The sequence below is a fragment of the Rhynchophorus ferrugineus genome, unplaced genomic scaffold, assembly GCF_030347505.1.
Source record: "Rhynchophorus ferrugineus isolate W39M unplaced genomic scaffold, kcgeb_rfMv2 rfM11, whole genome shotgun sequence".
NCBI lineage: Eukaryota > Metazoa > Arthropoda > Insecta > Coleoptera > Curculionidae > Rhynchophorus > Rhynchophorus ferrugineus.
This window is the reverse complement of record NW_027472590.1, coordinates 21,361,641-21,383,526: the sequence shown is the minus strand read 5'-3', so window position 1 is coordinate 21,383,526 and position 21,886 is coordinate 21,361,641. Positions and strand designations below refer to the sequence as shown.

General features: G+C 32.3%; 1 protein-coding gene across 2 annotated transcripts in view; it reads right to left on the bottom strand.

Annotated features, from left to right (window-relative positions):
• LOC143204620 (proton channel OtopLc) overlaps nucleotides 1-11,837 on the bottom strand; it is a 30,942-nt gene extending 19,105 nt beyond the window's left edge. Inside the window, exons 1-5 of one of the 2 annotated variants that reach the window (XM_076417300.1) lie at nucleotides 11,629-11,837; nucleotides 10,260-10,427; nucleotides 7,087-7,159; nucleotides 6,811-7,030; nucleotides 6,621-6,741 (exon numbers count right to left, since the gene is read on the bottom strand). In XM_076417300.1, the coding sequence (XP_076273415.1) occupies nucleotides 6,621-6,741; nucleotides 6,811-7,030; nucleotides 7,087-7,159; nucleotides 10,260-10,427; nucleotides 11,629-11,718 (672 nt within the window). In that variant the 5' untranslated portion in view covers nucleotides 11,719-11,837. The remainder of the gene's footprint in view (nucleotides 1-6,620; nucleotides 6,742-6,810; nucleotides 7,031-7,086; nucleotides 7,160-10,259; nucleotides 10,428-11,628) is intronic. The other variant, XM_076417299.1, reaches the window with a different exon arrangement.
• Between the last annotated feature and the right edge of the window lie 10,049 nt (nucleotides 11,838-21,886).

Below are 21,886 nucleotides of genomic sequence, written 5' to 3'. Positions count from 1 at the left end.
ATCAAAAATGTATAACTTTAAAAAATTATTACAATGATTTGGTATACAATATGAAATTATTTAGCCTAACACCACAAGAATAATTGAACCGAATAAGAGAGCATGTGAAAAGGAACATGGTTCATACTATAAAAATAAGTGTATATTAGTAATAATACATCATCACTAAGTTAAAAAAAAGTAATATAATAAGATAAAATAGTGTATTATCATGACTTCTAACATTTGCCAAAGTATAATTATGGATATCATTATCCATTATGTGTATTTCCATTAATAAATAATAAATGCAAGGTGATCGCTTTTAAAGCAATGCCTAGCAGCTAACATGGTTATTTGAACCACTGTTTTATAAAATGATTTTTAATGGACAGTCCAAATAGTCTATAAACATTTTGTGTAATATAGTTGACCTAAAGTAGATGCCTCTTGTGATGTATTCGTTATAATTTTAACTAGAAGCACATTTTTTATGTTGCACAGAGCTAAATTCATTTTAACGTCAACCCGCCAGAAGGTCACATTTTTTTCCACATTAGGCTTCTATTGGATCTCTTGGCGAAAATGTAAAATATAATTGTAATCAACTATTAAGTCTTCCATTTAGTATTAATGTCTTATTCAGTCCAGACTGATGTTAACTATTGAATGTCAAAAGTTATATTTTCCACATTCACTAATTTGCTAATAATCCTGCTTCGTTATAATCCAATTATCAAGTTTGGTTTCAACATGATTTTAATGTTATTGACAAAGAACAACCAGACGTACTAAAAGAGTTTGAAAACAAGATATGCCATGAATGACATACTGAAAGTAAAACTCAGCTAAAACTCTCAAATGAGACATATGGACTTTCAAGCAGTTTAACAAAATAAAAAGTGAATATGCGATAGAAATCCCAAGTGTAAAAGTTAGGCATTCACGCCGACACTGAGGCGAGATATTCATAGACATAAAGTGTTGCTGTGTATATGCTGAAATTAGCAAGATATAGCATAATACGAGCTACTAAAATCAAATGAAATTGTTATAGCAAATGTCTACCTACACTTGAATAAACTGAATGACGTAATATTGCGAAAAAGATCAGCAATAGATAGTAACAGACCCAAAATCTTCCTGTTACATTGCAACGCTCGGTCACAACCTGTAGGAATTGTGAAACATACACTGTTTCAGCTCACATAGGAATATCTACTTCTCTCAACGTATTAACAAGACACAACACGTTCTATTTATCACTCTTTTGGCTAGTAAATCACTGCAGCATGGCAAATCGCTGGCTTCAAAATGCGAAAACGGATCGACAATTGCATTGCTCCCAAACTTATATCGCTTTTACAGGGAATTGTAAAAAGTTGTGGGAAACGATGGACAATATTTTTAACAATATATATCCTACCTATAGATTTTCACCTAAACCCTATCGTTTTTAAAAAGCTTTGTAGCGATCTTAAGGCCCGTCGAATTTTATATGGTATGTGTTATAGCTGACCGTTATGCTATTTTTCTGGTACAATTTTTTCCGAATTTCCATAATGTTTTTTCAGTATTTTGCAGATTTCAATATATACAATCCTAAATGAAGTAGTTCCTCATTAAATTTAGTTTTAGTACTGGAACATTCTTAGGTTCATTTCATTTTTAAAATTTCCTTTTAAAATTTAAATTTTTCTTGAGTTTTTTTTGAGAACATAGAGCTTTTAGCGTCACTATCATTATTTGCGTTATCTAATTATCAGCATTTCGACTGGACATATCTTTCGGCGCTACTTTTAAATCATAACGTCCTTCTTCGCTCGCAGTCTCAGTCATCATCTTTATTTGAATGGCTTTGGGCAGCTTTCGTCGGATACCGTCGTTATCTGTTTTCCCTCGATTACCGTAACATATGTGGCTACGGATTAGTCACAGAGCAGCTCCAGAAACTAGGTACTGATTGCAGTCACCGTAGACTCCCCATGTCTTCGCCGCGGTACCAGAATTTACAACGTCGTCGTCGAAGAAAATAAGCTACCACGTCGCCATCGAAACTCCCCACAATCGATTACAGCAGCCCTGTTCGAAAAATAGTTTGTTCTCAACGTCGTCCATAGACCACATTCAAGTGCTAAAGCAAGGATGAACTAACGATATCTGTAGGACCGAAGGATATCGACAGTCGTACCAGCTTCCAAACGTTCACACGTCAGTATATTCCGTTTTGTCCATCCACATGTGTCAAAGCTCTTTGTATGCAGCATACTTTTTTTGGTATATCAGTGTTTTGTATTAATTTATTTTTTCATACCTTTTTTGTATTTTTTGTTTGTTTATAATTGTACGTAAAATTTTGGCAGGAAGGTATTGTAGCGACCTTAAAGCATATCGAATTTTATATCGTGGAATAACGGTCTACAAAATACCCAGAAATATAATCCCAGATGTTGAATATGGGCGGGGTGCCAGCTCCACCGACTAGAACACGATAACGAATATCTGGCAACCCCGAGACGTTTATTTAGGATATTATTGAGAGATACTTTCATTCATTTAGTGACAATACCATTGTTCAGTTCAGACGTGCTACCATTGATCTCTCAAGCCTCGTCTCCAGGTAAATCCAGCGCCGATCCCTTTTATCAATTGTTATTTCTATATTTTCATAACTTCAATAAAATAAAGGTCACACCATGTATAAACCACTGTTTCCTTTCATCTTATCTCTATTTATCGACCCATATAATTAACTCGAAAGCTTCAAAATCCACTTTAAAAAGGAAGGTGTTAGACAGTATCTTGCTAACATTGAACAACAAACGCCAACTGTAACTGACATATTACAAACCGTGTGGTTGATTGCCAAAGCTTGGAATCAATTTAGTGGAATGTGAAAAAGAGAACAGGAGATTTAGAGTTCCACGTGAGGATGAAAAAGATTATTTACCACTCGTCGAACTTGCAAAGATCCGGCAAAGAGTGTAAAGAACTCACCGATGCTGCAATTGTCACATCTCTACTACCAGTTGGTAATGAAGAAGGCCATGAAGGCGATGAAGAAAAAAGTAAAATTCATCAGCGTAATTTTACAATATAATATGCTCGTACGCTCTAGATGTAATAAAATGTGTATTTCTGAAAAAAGGTGATTTAAGTCGCTATGTAGTTAAATCCATCACGAAGTTTGATTTTGCTTTGAGTACCACAACTAACACCATTGGTAATCTGATGACAATTTATTTCTCTAATCAAGAGAAACAAAATGAAGGCTAAGCTACTATAATACCACTGTTTATTTTCTATGTATATATGCGAATATTGTGATTTAACTGGTCAATTGAAAAGTGTCCGGCCAACCATAGTAAAACACATTTTTATAGCTAAATTAGTTTTTTATGCATCATAATTCCCTTCGAGGATGATACACTGATTATAGCGACCCTGAAATTTTTCGATAACTTTTTTGTGGTACGTTTGTACTTTGCTTCAAAATAGGCCTCAGTTTCGGCGATCACCTCTACATTCGGCGAAAATTTCTGCCCAGAGAGCAATCTTTTTAGATTTGAGAACAGGAAATAGTCGCTGGGGGCCATATCTAGAAAATACAGTGGATGAGGAAGTAATTCGAAGCCCTGAAGTGTGAAACGGTGCATTGTCTTGGTGAAGCAATTTCTTTTTATTCAAATGAGGCCGTTTTCGGCGATTTCGTCCTTCAAGCGGTCCAATAACGCTATGTAAGAGTCGCTGTTGATGGTCCATCCTTTTTCACGGTAGCCAATGAAAATTATTCTATGCGCATTCCAAAGTACAGATGCCATAACCTTGCCAGCCGACTGTTGCGCTTTCCCATTCGGGGGTTCATCGTGTGCAGTCCACTCGATGACTGTCCATTGGTCTTCGGAGTGAAATGATGGAGCCATATTTCATCCATTGTTACATATGGATGAAAAACTCGAGTTTATTAGGCTTGATTATCTTCAAACATTGCTCCCAATCATCAACTCGTCGTTGTTTTTGGTTAAAAGTGAGCTCGCGCGGCACCCATTTTGTACAGAGCTTTCTCATAGCAAAATATTTGTAAATTATATGTACGCTTTCAGTTGATATCTTTAGGGTGTCCGCTATTGCATTCAATTTCAATTTATGGTCATTCAAAATCATTTTGTGAATTATTTAATGTTTTCGTCGTTAGCAACCTCATTTGGGTGTCCACTGCGTGCACCGTCTTCGGTGCTCATTTCACCACTTCTACACTTAGCATACCAATCGTTAATGGTTGATTTTCCTGGGGCACTCTTCTTTCTTCTTCACTTTCTCTTCAAAAAGCAATATTTCCTTTTTTTATCAACACATAAAATTCCTTTTTATCCATTTTTTTACAATAACAAAAGCTGCTTCACTCAATATGCTATAATTCACAAACTAATGACCCGACAGCTGTCAAATTTATACGCGCATCTTTTGAGGGTTAGGGCTAACTAAAAACATATGGATTTAATTCTAGTAGCGCCATATATGTGTCAGGCTGGAGACTGTTCAATTGACCGGTTATTTCTTGACGGTGTTTACATTAAAGTATTTTGTCATTTATTATAGGAAATCATTCGCTTTAACAGGTAAAAAGATAAGTATCTACGTATGTTGTGGTAATGGGTAATCAATAATTTGAGTAATTTAACTTGAATTATTGGGAAATTTGATAAGTTAGCATTGGTAACTCTGATCAACATCACCAACATATATGCGTCATTAACAACTATCAAACTCACTATCGCTAAAATCGAAACTATACGTATCCAACAACTTTCCAATCACTATTTTATATTCTCATAAGAAGCATTATTTCTTATTACATTTATTCCAGTTTTCTATATTAATATTCTTAACTAACTTTGTAAAAAGTATATTGCAAATAATGAGTCCAGATATTATGAATACACGGTAAAAATTAGTCTGAAATAAATTTAGATGTTATTATTAGCGTTGGGAACTCTGAACTGTTTCTGGCCCTATTTTTGGTAGGATTTTACGTCTTTTTACTAGTGACTGTTTCAGTCAACTACTATCAGTCGCTATTATCGGTCCGACTGATATTAATACTATTTTCTATCGACTATTTCAGTCGTGTACTTCTAGTTACTATTTTTGGTTCTACTACTTCCATTCGATTGAATAACAATATATTGCAACGGCATTAATACGACAAAAAACTAAAATTGTGAAAGATAAATAGCAAAATACTCTTGTCTGTTTTTATGGCAATAACAGGTAATATTTTTTGATTGACTTTTTGTTTCGATTTATTTAGAAAGGTTCAAGAAATTCCATCGATTCAAAACGGTTTCAAGAAGGTTTACAATAGCAGTTAAATTTCCTAAAACAATATTAATCCTAAAGAAGTGATAAGCTATATTCAAAATTCATACTAAATATTTCTAATAAATACATTTTCTGATAGGAAAACTCTTCTTTAACATTCAACAATTTATTTTCTTGGCTATTAAGAAATACAAGAAAATAATGATGGTCGCGACACTTTTTAGTTAAGATTAATTTTCGATTAATTTAATTAATTAGGCAGGTAAGACAGACAAATATTTTTTACACTATATTTTTATTATTTTATAGCTTCTCAGCGATGGTTTGGGAATATTTTGTAAGAGAATCCTCAACTTCTGTGTTATCTGCAATCCTCATTTGAAAATATCAGTATTTGGTATTACAAACAATGACGAGGCGCTACAACAAATTACCACAAAAGGAGTATCTTCCATTCTAACTTCAAAAAATACAGATATAGTACTAAAACTCAAAATTCAAGACATAAATACTGACGAAGAATGTAGTACATCTGACTCAAGACATTTGAATAAAAGACTAGCTACAATGACAGAAATAGCTACAGCAGGCACTACAACAACATTACAAATTAAGCAGTATTTAGAAATGCTACTTATTGGGCATTTAGAAAGCCCATTAGATTTTTGGCAAGCTCATAAAATGATATTACTTGAATTATTCCATTCCATTTAACAAATCCACAGATCATTCAAATTTAAAATAATTCTACTTCCTTTAAAATGAAATTATTTATGCCATGGTAATTGTTTATTTCCTTTTTTTTTTAAAGTTAATACGTGAAGGAACATGTACATCTCCGTCTCGCATATAAGAGCGCTGGAAAAAAATAAGCATTTAAAATAAACTGCTCCAAGCATTTATTTCCGTCCTTTCCGCTCTCACAATTTATACAGGAAAGAATTCGTACATTTTGGACTGACATCACGAATATAAAAAAAAACAGTCGAACCGAGCATTTTTGACTATCGACTGTTTCGTCTGCTTTACGACCATCGACTTTTTCGACTATTTTCAGTCGATAGTTCCCAACGCTAGTTATTATATTTCAGTTTTCCTTTTAACAGCTAGGTCTTTACTATTCCTCGTCAGACATTAGACAGCAAATTTTGTGTCTAATAAGATCTGAACTGGAATTAATTGATTGATTTTGATTAATAATAATTTACGTACCAATACCAAGTACCACGTACCAATTGTTCTCAATTAAAATATTTTTAAAATGAAAAATATGAACAGCTTACATGCTAGCGACTAATAAAAGATTTGTTCGAACTTACCTCGGCTAAAAAATTGATCTCCTCATACTCCAGATCTAAATAGTCGATAACAAATAACGAGACTCCCATAGTTACTACCAGTATGGCGTAAATAACACTTGCTGTATTTCCAAGAACATTTCTGTAAAAACAACAAAGGGTTTCATATGCATTTATTACAAAACAAAAATCAAAAATTCACTTTACTCACTCAAACATCTTCTTTTTTTGGAAGTCTGTGCTGGCTACGTGGATTTCAGAAACAACACTAGGCGAAACACTTTTATGGCCTTTATTATGGATGTTTTCAGCTCCCACTGTCAAGCCTCCATTATATACACCATAGTGAGAATTACTCATTGATGATCTTGCTGTATATGGTTGGAAATTCGTAAGTTGATTCGGTGATATCGGGTGGTGTTTAAAGCTATCTGAAAAACAGATGAAAGTTAGAAATATTATTACCTTGATGAGGGTAGGTCTTCACCATAATGCTGCTTAACTGGCACGCGACGATTTTTGTTTAGTGGTAAAACCATTGTCTTTTCATTTCTATTATCCTAAAAAAAAACACGTTATTCAATGTCATTAATAGGCTAGATGAATATTTTTGAAAAGCAACTTTATGATAACTTACCAGTTATTTCTGTAAAAAAATATGTTCGGAAGAAAAATTGATGTTTGAAATAGTGTAATTTTAAATAAGCGCTATATTTACCCTTGACGTAGTTTTTTTGGTGGCAATGATCGGTTTGTATGGACACAGATCTTAACAGGTCAATTGAGAAAACCCCGGCCTACCATAGTAAAACACATTTTCTTCACAAAAGTAGTTTTTTTGTATTCAACATAGTTCCCTTCAAAGGTGATACATTGACTATAGTGACCCTCCAACTTCTCGATGCCGTTTTTGCAGTACGATTTGTCCTTTGTTTCAAAATAGGCCTCAGTTTCATCGATCACCTCATCATTCGACTAACATTTCTTCCCAGCGGGCATTCTTTTGACATCTGAGAACAGGAAATAGTCACTGGGGGCCAGATCTGGAGAATGCGGTGAATGAAGAAGCAATTCGAAGCTCAAATTATGGATTTTTGACACGATGTCTTGTCTTGATGAAGCAGCACTTTCTTTTTCCTAAAACACGGCCGTTTTTCGGCTATTTCGTCCTTCAAACAGCCCAATAACGCAATGTAATAGTCGCTGCTGATGGTTTTTCCGAAAATTATTCCGTGCGCATCCCAAAATGCAATCGCCATAAATTTGTCAGCCGACTGTTGCATTTTCTCACGCTTTGGAGCAGGTTCATCGGGTGCAGTCTACTAGGATAACTGTCGATTGGACTTCGTACTGAAATGATGGAGCCATGTTTCATCCATTGTCACATATTAACGCAAAAATTCGGGTTTATTACGCTTGATCATCTTCAAATACTGCTCCCAATCATCAACTCGTCGTTGTTTTTGGTTAAAAGTGAACTCGCGCGGCACCCACTTTGCTCAGAGCTTTGTCATACCCAAATATTCGTGAATTATATGATGTACACATACAGTTGATATCCTTAGAGTGTCTGCTATTTCATTCATTATCAATTTATGGTCATTCAAAATCGTTTTGTCAATTTTTTAAATGTTTTCGTCGGTAACAACCACTTTTGGTTTTTGAAGTTCTAGAAATTCCTTTTTATCCATTTCTTTTCACAATAACAAAAGTTGTTTTACTCAAAATGCTATAATTCACAAAATAATAACCCGATAGCTGTATGGCGTCTGTATTGTGGGATGCGCATGGAATAATTTTCATTGACTACCTCGAAAAAGGATAAACCATCAACAGTGCCTATTACATAACGTTATTGGACCGTTTGAAGGACGAAATCGGCGAAAAACAGCCGCATTTGAAGTAAAAGAAAGTGCTGCTTCACCAAGATAATGCAGCGTTTCAAAATTCCATGAATTTGGCTTCCAATTGCTAACTCAACCACCGTATTCTTCAGATCTGGCCCCCAGTGACTATTTCCCGTTCTCAGATCTCAAAAGAATTCCTGCTGATGTTGAATAAAAAAATTAATTTTGCCCAAAATATATGTTTTACTATGGTAGACCGGGGCTTTTCAAATGACCTGTTTGTTTATGAGGGAAAGTAGCATTATAAGTAGTTATAAAATTTGTGAAATAATTATGAAACGATTAATCTGAATTAAACCTAAAAAATACTGAACTATCAAAATTACTATGAGTTCATGTTTCGTCTATTGTTCTGGATATATCGCTTGTTGTGTGGTGAAAAAATCAATGATCAGAAAATATATCATTGCAATAAAACTCACTATATGAGATCAGCTCGGACCAGCAGTTACGAGATTGCAACAATTTAACTCAAGGGGAATTTGAGTTAGATGAATGAAACTGCTTAAAGTGTTTCAAATGAAATTTTGTCACAATTAGTTATAATTAATGGTAAAAATTTCAAAAATTGAACATGGAATCAATGGTATTGTCTTCGATATAAGGATGGTTCGGCCATAATTGTTGCTGGAAAAAGATACACGTGTGTGCGCCTTTGCTTGTATGTGTGTAGAAACATATTACAAAAACATATTACATATTGTGAAGATGCTACAGAAACATGTTACAAACAAAAGGACTTGACAGTGCGCTCAGAATGTAACATAGATGAGAGAGAAAATGGGCAGATGGCGCCGTTATTTATTCTAAAAAATGTAAAAACTTGGCATTTCTAAGAGCATGGATTCTAAGAGGCGCATATTGAGAAGGAACATTTTTGATGACATAGCCAGATATGCTAACTTGTCTTGTGGAAATAAGTTGAGATTGAGGCAGTTTTCTTCGTTAGATAGAATCATTGTAGACATTTGTGAGCATTATCAGCAGCTACAGAATTTGGATAATAAATTTACTTATCTAACGTCTGCTGTATAATAGATTCAAACGACGCTAAATATGATCTAGACTACGCATCTACAGAATTTGACTAGCAGTACTTCAATCTGGAACGACTTCGACTGTAGGCTTCAATTGCTGCTAGAGTCTACGAAAATAAACCAATTGATGCAGACTCACTTGTATTAATAAAATTTATTGTGAAATTCAAGCTTTAAGATACTCTGCCCAATATAAAAAGAAAACAACCTCTAAATTATAAGCTAAATAGATATAAGATATAGGATAATATGAATAAGAGGTGAATATAAAATATAAGAAACTTTATGTACTTATTTGCAGAAAATTAAAAATATGACTACATTATATACTGCTGGCTTCAACCCGAACATATATTTATTATGAATTATATCGTTTACTGGTCATTAAAGGATAAAAGTTTGTCTAATAAAGCAAGCGAAAAATAGAAATAAATAAATGGTTGGTCTAGGGTGCCAGTTTTAAAATGCAATTAGAATTTTAAAAAATTTCAAGATATTGTTATCCAAAACAAGATAGTGGTACTTTCTACATATCATATGTAACAGAATGGATGCTCTACCCAACAATAGATGTGAAAATGAGATCGTGTAATATAATGCCTTTCAAATTCTGCCTGACAATATGTTTGTTCTATACTTGTTTTTTATATATTTAATTCTATATATAATATCAAATAATGATGTTGTTTGTTGTACAATTTTTTCATTATACTCACTCTATTAACGTATCCTTGCCCTTGGGTTCGGTAGTTTCCTATGTCGGATGTTGAATAGGAGTGTTGCGAATGTAGCGTGTTTCTTTTTTCATTTTCGTTGACTTCGGATTGGGGATGTCTTAGGACAACCTCTGCAAGATCATTTACATCTTCGTCCGATTTTAGTACCTAAGAAAAAAATAACTATTTTTGAATTTACATTAGGTTTTTTAATGTGTTTCCTTGTAGGAACATAGGCATTGAAATGGCTCAGGTTTTTACTATTTTGGCATATTTTTTACCATATTATAAAACAATTAAGAATAATTAAGTCAGTTATTTAGATTATATGTTGAATAATTAGATAACCTATGGCGTCCTCATAATTCAATGCACTAAATACAATCTATAAATGCAAGTGAATATGAAATCATATATCGAGTCCTAAAGTAACAATTACAGCATATAGAACATAAAATTCTAAAATATTAAATTTTTTTGCGGACATTTTCTACTATAATAATATCGAGAGTTTCTATCGTTGTGTCAAAATGGTAAAATCATTATCGGTTTGTGATATTTCACAAATGGATAAGTTGAGTTGAATTGTTGAGTTTCTTGATAATTTGAAAAATTATAGTGGGATGCAGCAATCACCAGTACTTTTACCACTGTCTAAAAGTGATGGAAAAAAGTTATCAGGATGGATCGGGCAATGACATGAAGGCAGATTGGACTGCTGGTTTTTGGAAGAAAGAAAAAAAGGTTTCTCTGAAGTATAACATGTTTTACATTTTTTATCTTTAAATTTCTATGTACACTAATTAAATATTAAACAACTTTATATATACTAATATATTTTATAAAATATATTGTACAAAATATTATTTGATAAGTATATTTTTAAAATATACCTATTATTGACGTACATCGTATATTTTTTATTGATGAGAATGAAGATTAAAAAAATTAGAGTCAATATTCTTAAATCTTCCGTAGTTTTGCGAATTGTTGACATAAAAGAATTTGAAACCCCTTTTAACTCCAAATATCACTAAATCATGAGTAACTGAGGTATCACTGAATTTTTAACGTAGAAATGATTAGAATTATGCTTGATTCAATCCTTTAGCGTGTTTCAATAATATTATATAGTCCTTCGATTGAAACAACCACTTTACACCATATATTACGTCGAATGTAGTGCCAAGTTCATTTTGTAAAAGCGTAAAATTCGATAGTTACAAAAGATATATTTTAAGCCGTTCAAGACCAATCCACAGCAGTAATAAACAACTGACTTTCTTGTTAATTATGCTGAGGATTTTCTCAATTATATTTTTTTAATTATATAGCAATTAAATAGTGTTGGTTAATTTTTTTTACATACCTCTACCGCTATAGGGTTTTCAGTACTGTCACCATTTACGATATAAGAACTTTTACTCTCATCTTTTACCATATCATTAACCTCCATCATTTGTTTTACTGTCTGTAATTTCACGGGAAAATGTTTTTACCAACTAAAATGCGCGAGCCATTCAGTTAGACGTTATATTAGACAACTACAAACGTTTGACTTCTGTGTAGAGATAGAATTGTCCATATACGTATATCGATAATGGTGGATTAAACTCATAAAATGGAAGTATTTATGGCCTCTGACATGTTATCTTTTCGAACAATTGATATTGTTTTTTTAATTTGATTTATTGGCCTATAATAATTAATAAATATATATACCTATTCTAGATTATCGTTTTCGTGTAATTGTTGGAAATAAACTAAGTGAATCCACGCATATCACATTAAAAATTTAGTAAACTTGGTTATAGATTATTAGCTACTTTAAACTCTATAATTCTATTATTAATATCAATTTTAAGGCTTAAACGTGTCAATAGCAGGAGAATTGATTCAAGTTACTAGAACATAGGAAGTTCAATAAAGGAACTAGGACTTTAGATTTAAGGGCGTTCCAATCTAGAGGAATTAATTTTAAGTATTTTGTGTCTTAACTGAAATAAAAAAGAAACAGTTTTTCTACTATCCATTTTTTGTTACATATTTTTTGTCTTCCCAACGCATGTATTATTTGGTGACTATTGGGCAAAATAAAATAAATAATATAATGATATAACTATAATAAAATGTAATAATATAAAAATAACAGAATAGAACAGCAAAAAGAAATTTAACTAACCACATACATGTGCATATAGAGATTTATATAAGGTATAAAATACATGTATTATTTGTCTATTAAGACGTATGACGTGGTTGCATATGGTTACGATTACAATGTGAATATATAATAAAAATAACATATAAAAATATAAATATAAATATAATATAAATATAATACTAATAATAATAATAAATAAAATACTAATATTAAAATAACAGTACAAAAGGGAACATTACTAATCACATACAAATGTCTATAAAGATGTATATAGGATATGAAATACATGTATCATTTGTCTATTACGACGTATGGCGTGGTTGCATATGGTTACGATTACAATGTGAATATATAATAAAAATAACATATAACAATATAAATATAAATATAATACTAATAATAATAATAAAAAATGTAATACTAATATAAAAATAACAGTACAAAAGGGAACATTACTAGTCACATACAAATGTCTATAAAGATTTATATAGGATATGAAATACATGTATCATTTGTCTATTACGACGTATGGCATAGTTGCATATGGTTACGATTACAATGTGAATATATAATAAAAATAATATATAACAATATAAATATAAATATAATATAAATATAATACTAATAATAATAAAAAATATAATACTAATATAAAAATAACAGTACAAAAGGGAACATTACTAATCAGATACAAATGTCTATAAAGATTTATATAGGATATGAAATACATGTATCATTTGTCGATTACGACGTATGATATGGTTGCATATTACATATATGGATCACACAGTGAATATAAAATAAAAATAACAAAGAACGAAATGCTATATTATAAAAATAACATTGTGAAATGGATCCTGACTATGTATATGAATATGACATATGTATATAGGGTTAATGTACATGTGTTATTTGTATGTTATGATGGTTGATATTTTATAGGGTTACGATCACAATGTCATTATAAAACTAAAATAACATATGTAATAATACAAATTTAACAGAATAAAGAGGGGGGCTAAACACTATATAACAAAGGGACTATATATAACATAAAATATATAAAGCAATATAACTAATATAAAACTAATATAACTATATATAACAAAGGCACTATATAACAAAGGCACTATATAACAAAGGGACTAAACATGTATACGTATTGAATTTGTACGGGGTATAAACCACAGGTGGATTTAGTTAGCAAAGTTGATTAGATATATGTGAGGGCATTGAGGAGTGGGGCGTCCCCTCAGCAGATGAAAATGAGTGAATTTGCAATGTCCAACAATCCTACAGTGTAGAGGAGAAGAAATTGATTTTATTGACCACAATTTGTTGCTATTTTCTAATAGGTCCCAGCTCAGTGGAGTCATGCCGTTTAATTTGGACTCATTAGAAGATAATATATATTTATATTGTATGACGTGAGAACCAGTTGAAATAGGTGTTGGTCAAAAAGTCAACCATTTGGTCCATTAATTCGCTTATAGCTAAGAATCCTAGTGCTGTCTGGTGTCGTAGACACTTGGGGCATGTTGTGGACATTAATCATTAACGAATGGTCCCGATGAGTGTGATTCCTGGGGTGTGACTCAGCGGGCTAGAGGAATCCGCATAGATCAGTCATTCAATAGTCCTTCAATAGCAGTCCTTTCAATAGTCATTCAAGTAATTTCCAAATGGCAAAAAGGTCAGCAGTGAAAACTGTGGGGTGTTTCGAGAGACTACAATTTGAATTTGAAATTGAGTTTTTTTAGATTTCTGAACTTCTTAAAAATAGTAAATTGCGCTTGTATGATAGTAGAATGTAAAGAACTTGAGATGCCAAGTCATGCGTCTCGAAAAAAGTATTTTTGAAGAAAATGCCTTGAAGTTTCAGTCTGGCCGAGCCGGTATAGATCACAAATCCATACAAAATCATATCTCCGAAAATAATTTAAATGTTGAAAAATACTTAACGGATTTCAATACAAATATTCCAACTATATTCTTGAAGTTATTAGTGACATCACTGTAGTGTTTTCTTTTATTACAGCTACTAAGGTTTGAGGCTGATATCAAGGGAAGATAAATATGGTGAGGAATGGTTTAATGACCTATGGTTTAATTCACTTTTAATTTAAATTCAACAATTTTCAATTTTTTCTGCCGAATATTGTATTAAATATACCAAAAATTTATCGGAAATCGTAGTATTAGATATCATGTTGTATATTACAAAAAATTAATTTATGGTCCTGACATTATTTCAATTGATATACTAATATTTATTTGCTGACAAATAACATTAGCAGAATGACATTAGCAGAACCATAATTTATTAATTAGTTTTATTGCAAGTAGAGATTTTTGTTAACAAAAAAAAAATATATAAAAAAAATTTGACATGTTACGTACAGATCAAGTTTTATGATGATAATACATTGCAAAGATGTGAACATGTGGACGGTCATAAAAACTTATTTTGATTAGAAATATTGTTTCCTGTTGTTTCCTAATTAAAAAACAAACATTATGTTAAATATATGATTTATGTCGATACAAGAATCAGTGTAGAGAAGAAGATGAAGAAGAATTAGTAAAGGGCGGAATTAGAATCGAGGCTGTTCAAAAGTGTATAAAAGACCAGCGACGTAAATAAAGTATCTCGTTTGTTCTAAACCCATAAGTGGTTTTATTAATTCCATCCCGTCCCGAATCATAAGTGATTTGTAACACATTATATATTATGTAAAACTATCAGAAAAACTGTTTGTTTTTGGCTTATTGAGATAATGTAACATTTCACAATATATTTATTTATATTACTTTTTAGTTCCCATTTAAAATAATATTATTATTGACATCGCATCATTATTTTATTAAGTAGACTGTAGATAACCAATTGTACAGGTACAACATCTAATATAATATAATAAAACAATATATTTTGATAAAACAGTACAATAATGTGCTGAACAGAGACATCTATCCATTTGGCTAATAGCTGCCCCTATTAAACTGTACAGGGTGCTGAATTCTTCATGACGTATCATAAAACAACTCTCTGTAAACACGACATTCACATTACCGCTCACAGATGTCGCAACCAAGAAACACCACTAATATTGGAGTAAGGGAAATAATATGTTAAGAAATTGTTGTACTTTTTAGTAGCATTTTTAATAGCATAATAAAAATATTTTAAATAACATAATATATAGGAAAACAGACTGAAAACACTAGAAAGTAGTTATCTAATTTCAAAGCCTTATTTTGTTACAGTTACCTGTAAAGTAGGGGCCGACAGTTTGGGGGTCTGTCCTATAGGTGGCGCATAACGTGTTTTTAATTTGATTTCTTCTTTATTTATATGAATCTAGAGGGTTTACAATAACAAATTTCTTATTTACTTTAATATTTTACCGATAAAATTATTAATTAGAAATAAATTAAAAATGTATCTGTAGACGTCTCACTCATTACACCATTCAGTCTCATCAGCAACACGTGGCAATTGTTCCTTCAAATACAAGGCCTCCGTAGCCAGGGCTTTATTAATTACGCGGTATAACATATATGAAAATATGGTTCCAGAATAAAGTGTTGCGAGTCATCGTCGATGCCCCATATTACGTGTCCAACAAACGCGATATCCCCATAGAACCTATAACGAGTGTGATTCGTGTGCTAGTGATAGTTCGAAGTACTCTGAAAGACTATTAGTGCATCCTAATGAACTCGCCAAACAGTCAAATGTCCGCAATGACAGTGAAGTGCGTAGGCTCAAACGCAAACTACCATACGAACTAGTTAATAGACACGTAGAGTGAAATTTAATAATTTCTAGAATTAGAATAGTCATTAGAATAAGTTAGATAGACTTTAAAATAACTTAGAATAGTATCTAGAATAAGATTTAGATTATAAATTGTACAGCAGATCACTTACTGAAGCGATCTTCTGCATGTTAAGATGGTTATATTATATAACAGAAATCAAACAATAATATTTATTGCCCAGAGGCAGATTGTTGACGTTCCAAGAGATTAATAAAAAAAATGTTTGAAAATTGTATCTCTTAATCATTTGTTAATAAAACTGATTTAAAAACTGTTGATAATTTTATTGGTCATTTGCTTAGTCTAGTCTACTATTTCTATCTATCTAAAAGTGTATATCACTAGTCGCGCAGATTGAAGGTAATTCGGAGAACACTATCTTGATGTACTGCTTGTATTTGTTGTTTAATTCTGAAGAATCTGTTCTAGGCAGTTAATATCACTAAATATTTATTTGGATTTATTTTCTTCGCTGTATATGTCCTATAAGTCTTCGTGTCAAACTAACGAAAACTTGTGTTACAACTGAAATAATGCAGAGTACATTTTGCCATGCAAAAAATAATTTAAAAATGAGATCCGTTATTATTTGCTTCGAATATTCTTTTCTGAATTCAAAATAATTGTTCGGGATTAGGATTTTAAATTGTATTATTGCCCGTAGTCCTTTGGATAATTTTTTGTAAGCGTTGAAACAATTGTTATTGTTATTACACTATATTACATCAGCTATTTACAGTATGTCCGTGTATATTGATGCAGTCTATGATGGCATAGATAAATAAAGATAAGCTCTATTATGGATTTAATAGGTCGTTGTTTAAACATATCGCCAGTGATCACCTCTTTCGTGATTTTTTTATGGTATTTGGGATGATTTTAAATTTTTCAAAAATTAATTTCAAATTTTAAATTATCGCTATTAGTTAATGGGTTTGGCGTCTATACTTGTTTGGTAGAATATACTTTAGTTAGGTGTTAAACAGCTTTGCGTTAGAGTTTTTGTTTCTGGCTCATAGTCTATATTCCTTATAGGAGGGATAGATGTCATGGTGGGTAGAGGTCTGGATGTACGCTGATAGTTTCTATAGATGAAAGTTCTAACGTTTTAAATTTGTTAATTAGATTTTTAATTCTGGTGTAATATTTACATCCCTTTTGGACCACCTGCAACTGAGATCTCAATCATTCCAGATAAGCAATTCGGTTTCCGCGCCAAACACTCAGCCGTTCATCAGGCCTATCGGCATGTATGTAATTTACTTTAGGTCTATATGGAAAATGTATTGGTTAATTGGAAGAAAATAACAATTATTAATACATAATCAATTGTTATTATATAAGAAAGTTTGAAAACCTACATGGACAAATGGAATTCAATTATGGGAATATTGCGTTATTTTTTAATTACTCCCTGTCGGCTTGGTTGGCACTGCGCCAATTACGCCATGTACCACTGGTAAAGGCGTCAGGACGGTCCACCTACTGTTGCTATAGTCGCGGGTTCGAATCCTGATGGACCATGGTCGTAAATTTATGTTTGTGATTGTCCCTAGGCAAGAGTACAAAATTCGACAAGGAAAAATGATCCCATTCACGCCACTAACTAGGTTGTGTAAGACCGGATGTCTTCTGGGATGATTTACTTTTAAACTTTTAGATGAAAGATGACAATCTATGTATTTTAACCGATTTCAGAAAAGGAGGAGGTTCCATGTTCCACTGAATATATTTATTAATATTTGATTTCTCTGTCAATTATCGACCGATTTTCAATTTTTTTTTAAATTCGAAATAGTGCACTTCCGTGGTGGTCCCATTAGAACCGACACAGAATCTGATGGAGAAATCCGGAAAAATCCAGGAAATACCTCAAATTTCAAAGGCATGTACAATGTTTTCACATCTTTTTTTATCTAAAATAATCCGATATTTGGACATAATGTTATTGCTGAAGTAATGTGACGGAAGATCGGAAGTCGTTTAGTACAAAAATCTATCAGTCTGCATTTTAACCGCTAACCAAATAGTATGTTAATCTGTAGAAATATCGCAGGTAGCTGCTGCTATGGTTTTGTGATTAGACCATTCGATACATACGCGGAGGTCGCTGGTTCGATTGCCTGTGGTGAAAACGACATTTTGTTATTATTCTAGTTTAGTTAGAAGATTTGTCAAATTCTCTAGGTTAGGTAGCGGGCACCGGGGCTTGAAGGTTCCTTATTTTCAATCATTGTTTCTTTATGCATGTATTTCCTCATGCGGGCTGTATCTTTACTTGGCCTACATATCGTAGTACATAATTAAGATAATTGTGTAATTTATTGAGTTAATATGTAATACTAAAAAGAGAAAAAGAAAATATTTTAAAAAATAATTTTAACGGATTTCAAGAAATAAATAAGGAACTCTCTAAAAAATAAAGCATAATAAAACTTAGATTTTTAACACACCAAACAAAATCTTTTCAAAATTAAATATGTACAATATAATCGTTTTAATAATTAAATAAGCCGGCTTGGTCGGCGCTTGCAACTTGCTTGCAAAGCGACAGGAACTCCTACTTTTGCGATAGTCGCTGGTTCGAATCCTGCTGGGGCATGGTCGTAAATTTATTTTTGTGATTGTTTAATATTTGTGATTTTCCTTAGGCAAAAGTGTAAAATCCGACAAGGAAAATGATCTAGGTCACGCTAGTAACCAAGCTGGGTAAGACCGAACTTATTCTGAGATGATTTTGGTCCAACTGATCACTTTGAAATCAGTGCTGAGCCCAAATAATACAAAAATAATTATATAATTTTTGTAACATATACACAAACTTATTTATTTAAACCCGTCAGCCTCGTAGGCTATTTAGGGTGAATTACAATACATTATATGAACATTAACAGCTTACAATACTACGCAGTAGATTATAAACAGTAGAATATACACAATAAATTTTTCAATAACACAATAATAATAATGTTACAAGTGTTGAAGTAGGTCTATGGTCTTTAGATAGTCAATCAGCAGATCAGTTGCTCAGGTTGGACCAATTGTTCCAGTGTTGTCGGCATCCCAAGTTGTCTCTTCAAATTAACATATTTTTGACAGTCCAGTAGTATGTGTCTGACGCTAAGTTGAATCTGGCACAAATCATATAAGGGCGGGCTCTGTCCCTTCAACAAATATTCATGTGTCAGTTTACAGTGCCCCATTCGCAGTCGTGCAAGGACGCTTGACTGGCGTCTACTCATGTTATTATGGTCTAAAGATTGATAAAAGATCGTCTTGACTTCCCATAACTTATTGTTTTTTATGAGAAGGTCCCATTCTAATTGAGTCAATTGCCTATTTAGGCCCTTCATATAGACTTTGGTATCTTTTTTGCTAAACAGTTCGTTTAACTTGATCGACTCCTCTTCCCTACTTGCCAGATGGTCGGCTCTTTTATTTCCAGATATTCCTTTATGGGAGGGGACCGAGAGGTATGTTACTCTTACGCCCCTAAATTGTAACTTTATCTCTCCGATGTATGTGACCAGAGGGTGGAGTGTCCTTGCCGATCTTAAACTCTCTAGGGAACTCATAGAATCCGATACTACTAGCATGGATTCGCGAATCTGTGATTCTACCAAGGCAGATAGGGCTATATATATCCAGCAGCTCCGCGGTGAAAATGCTAGTCAATGATGGAGGCCAAAAGTGTTTCTCGAGTAGACTAGAAGTATAAGCAGCACCCACAAAGTTCTCACGTTTTGAACCATCCGTGTAGATGATAAAATGATTTGAATAGTTCTCTTTCTAAAGATTATCTGTCTAAAGAAGCTTTTTATTGTAGAAGAACTATTTGTTTCCTTATTCAGAACCTTCATAGAGAGGTCTATGTGTATTCTTGAGAACTGCCATATTAGTGATTCTACATTTTGTACATCACAAGTATTAATCGTTTATAATACACAAACTTAAATTACATCTTGCAGTGCTAAACTTAAATAACAAACAAAACAAATCTAAATTAATTTAACTGTTTGGGTTCGACACCGACGCTATTAAGTTAAATTGTGTGTATATAGTAAAATATAAATTACGTGTATTACATAGGTTAAATAAGGCTTTTGTATATTTTTATTTAGTTATTACAATAATTATTATGTACATATTTTTTAAAACTTGTTTTTGTTTTAAAAATCTAAGTTTGATTATTCTTTACTTTCTAGAGAGTTCCTTATTTATTTTTAAAATCGGTCCATTTTTTGGTTAAAAATATTTTTTATATTATATTCTATACCAAGAAAAGAATAATAATTGACCAATAAAATTTTATTAAAAAAATGCTGGGCTCATGCGAAAACGAAATAAGAAATATACGAAAACGAGGTTAATTTTAAGACGGATGTTGAAATATCATCTCAATTTGTTCGCTCTAATACGAACGTCTTAAATATGCACAGAGGGAACCGATACAAGTTCGGCCGTACGCCGATAACTCTTAACCTATCAAATATTCATATTCCACCTTTCCATAATTCGAAATTGACTGGCCGACTAGACTAGAAAGGAATAACTTCTCAAACGAAACAAATTGCGTATCGAATTGGGAGTTAAATTGTTCCGCTTTACTAAGAACGCCGTATTAGATCTCCGTCTTTTTGATATATTTTAAAAGGGCTCGAGAGTTATTCGATATGCCAGAAATATTGAAATGCAATGTCTATTTTCGATAATACTTTATTGTGGTCGGTGAAGCTCGCTAGTTGGTTGACTCGTTAGAATTATTACTCTATTCGAATTCTATTAAATATATAATCGGAGGAAGTCGGTAAATATCAGCTTATCTTCTTCCGTTGGCGATTTCGTTATTATTATTATTTATTAATATATCTATCCCGTCAAAATAAACATAATACATTTTTGGTCAACATTTCTAGTGAAAAATGAACCTCATAAAATGCATTCAATGCTTGTGAAGCGGTGGCAAATAATCCTATTTCTTCAAGGAGCAACAGACCTTATAGGCACTGTACTAAACTACACCCAGGAAGATTTCTTAGGCTTTTCCTAACTTTAAGGGTAAAGGTACACGGTTCAAAGGACATTACTTATGTATGAGACATGGGCACAAGGTCTACATATGGACCAATTCAGATTTTTTTTTCTATACTGAATACCTACAACATACAAAGTTTGTCCATAGTAACCGTGAATTGTAGTCATTAATATGACGCATATTTTGCTTATTGCAGTTCTATTTAAATAGATATATAATGTTATTTGATCTAACAGAACATTTAAATGAACCAGTTTATAACATTCGACTGGTTCTCAAATGTCTGCAAAATTTTTCCCAATATCAGTTATAATTAGAAATTGGCATTGAGAACTATCGATTGAAAACAGTTGAAACAGTCGATAGTCAAAAACTAGCGACTAAAAATAGTAATTACTATGTCAGACGAAGTTGTAGGAATTATTTCCTGTATAAATTGTGAGAGAGGAAAGGATGGAGATAATTGCTTGGAGCAATTAATTTTAAAAGTGCATATGGTTAACAGTGGTATGAGCGAGACGGATATTCCTTCACGTACTAACTAAAAAAGAAAAGCGAAAAATAATTACTGATTACTATTAACATGCAATTAATAATTTCATTT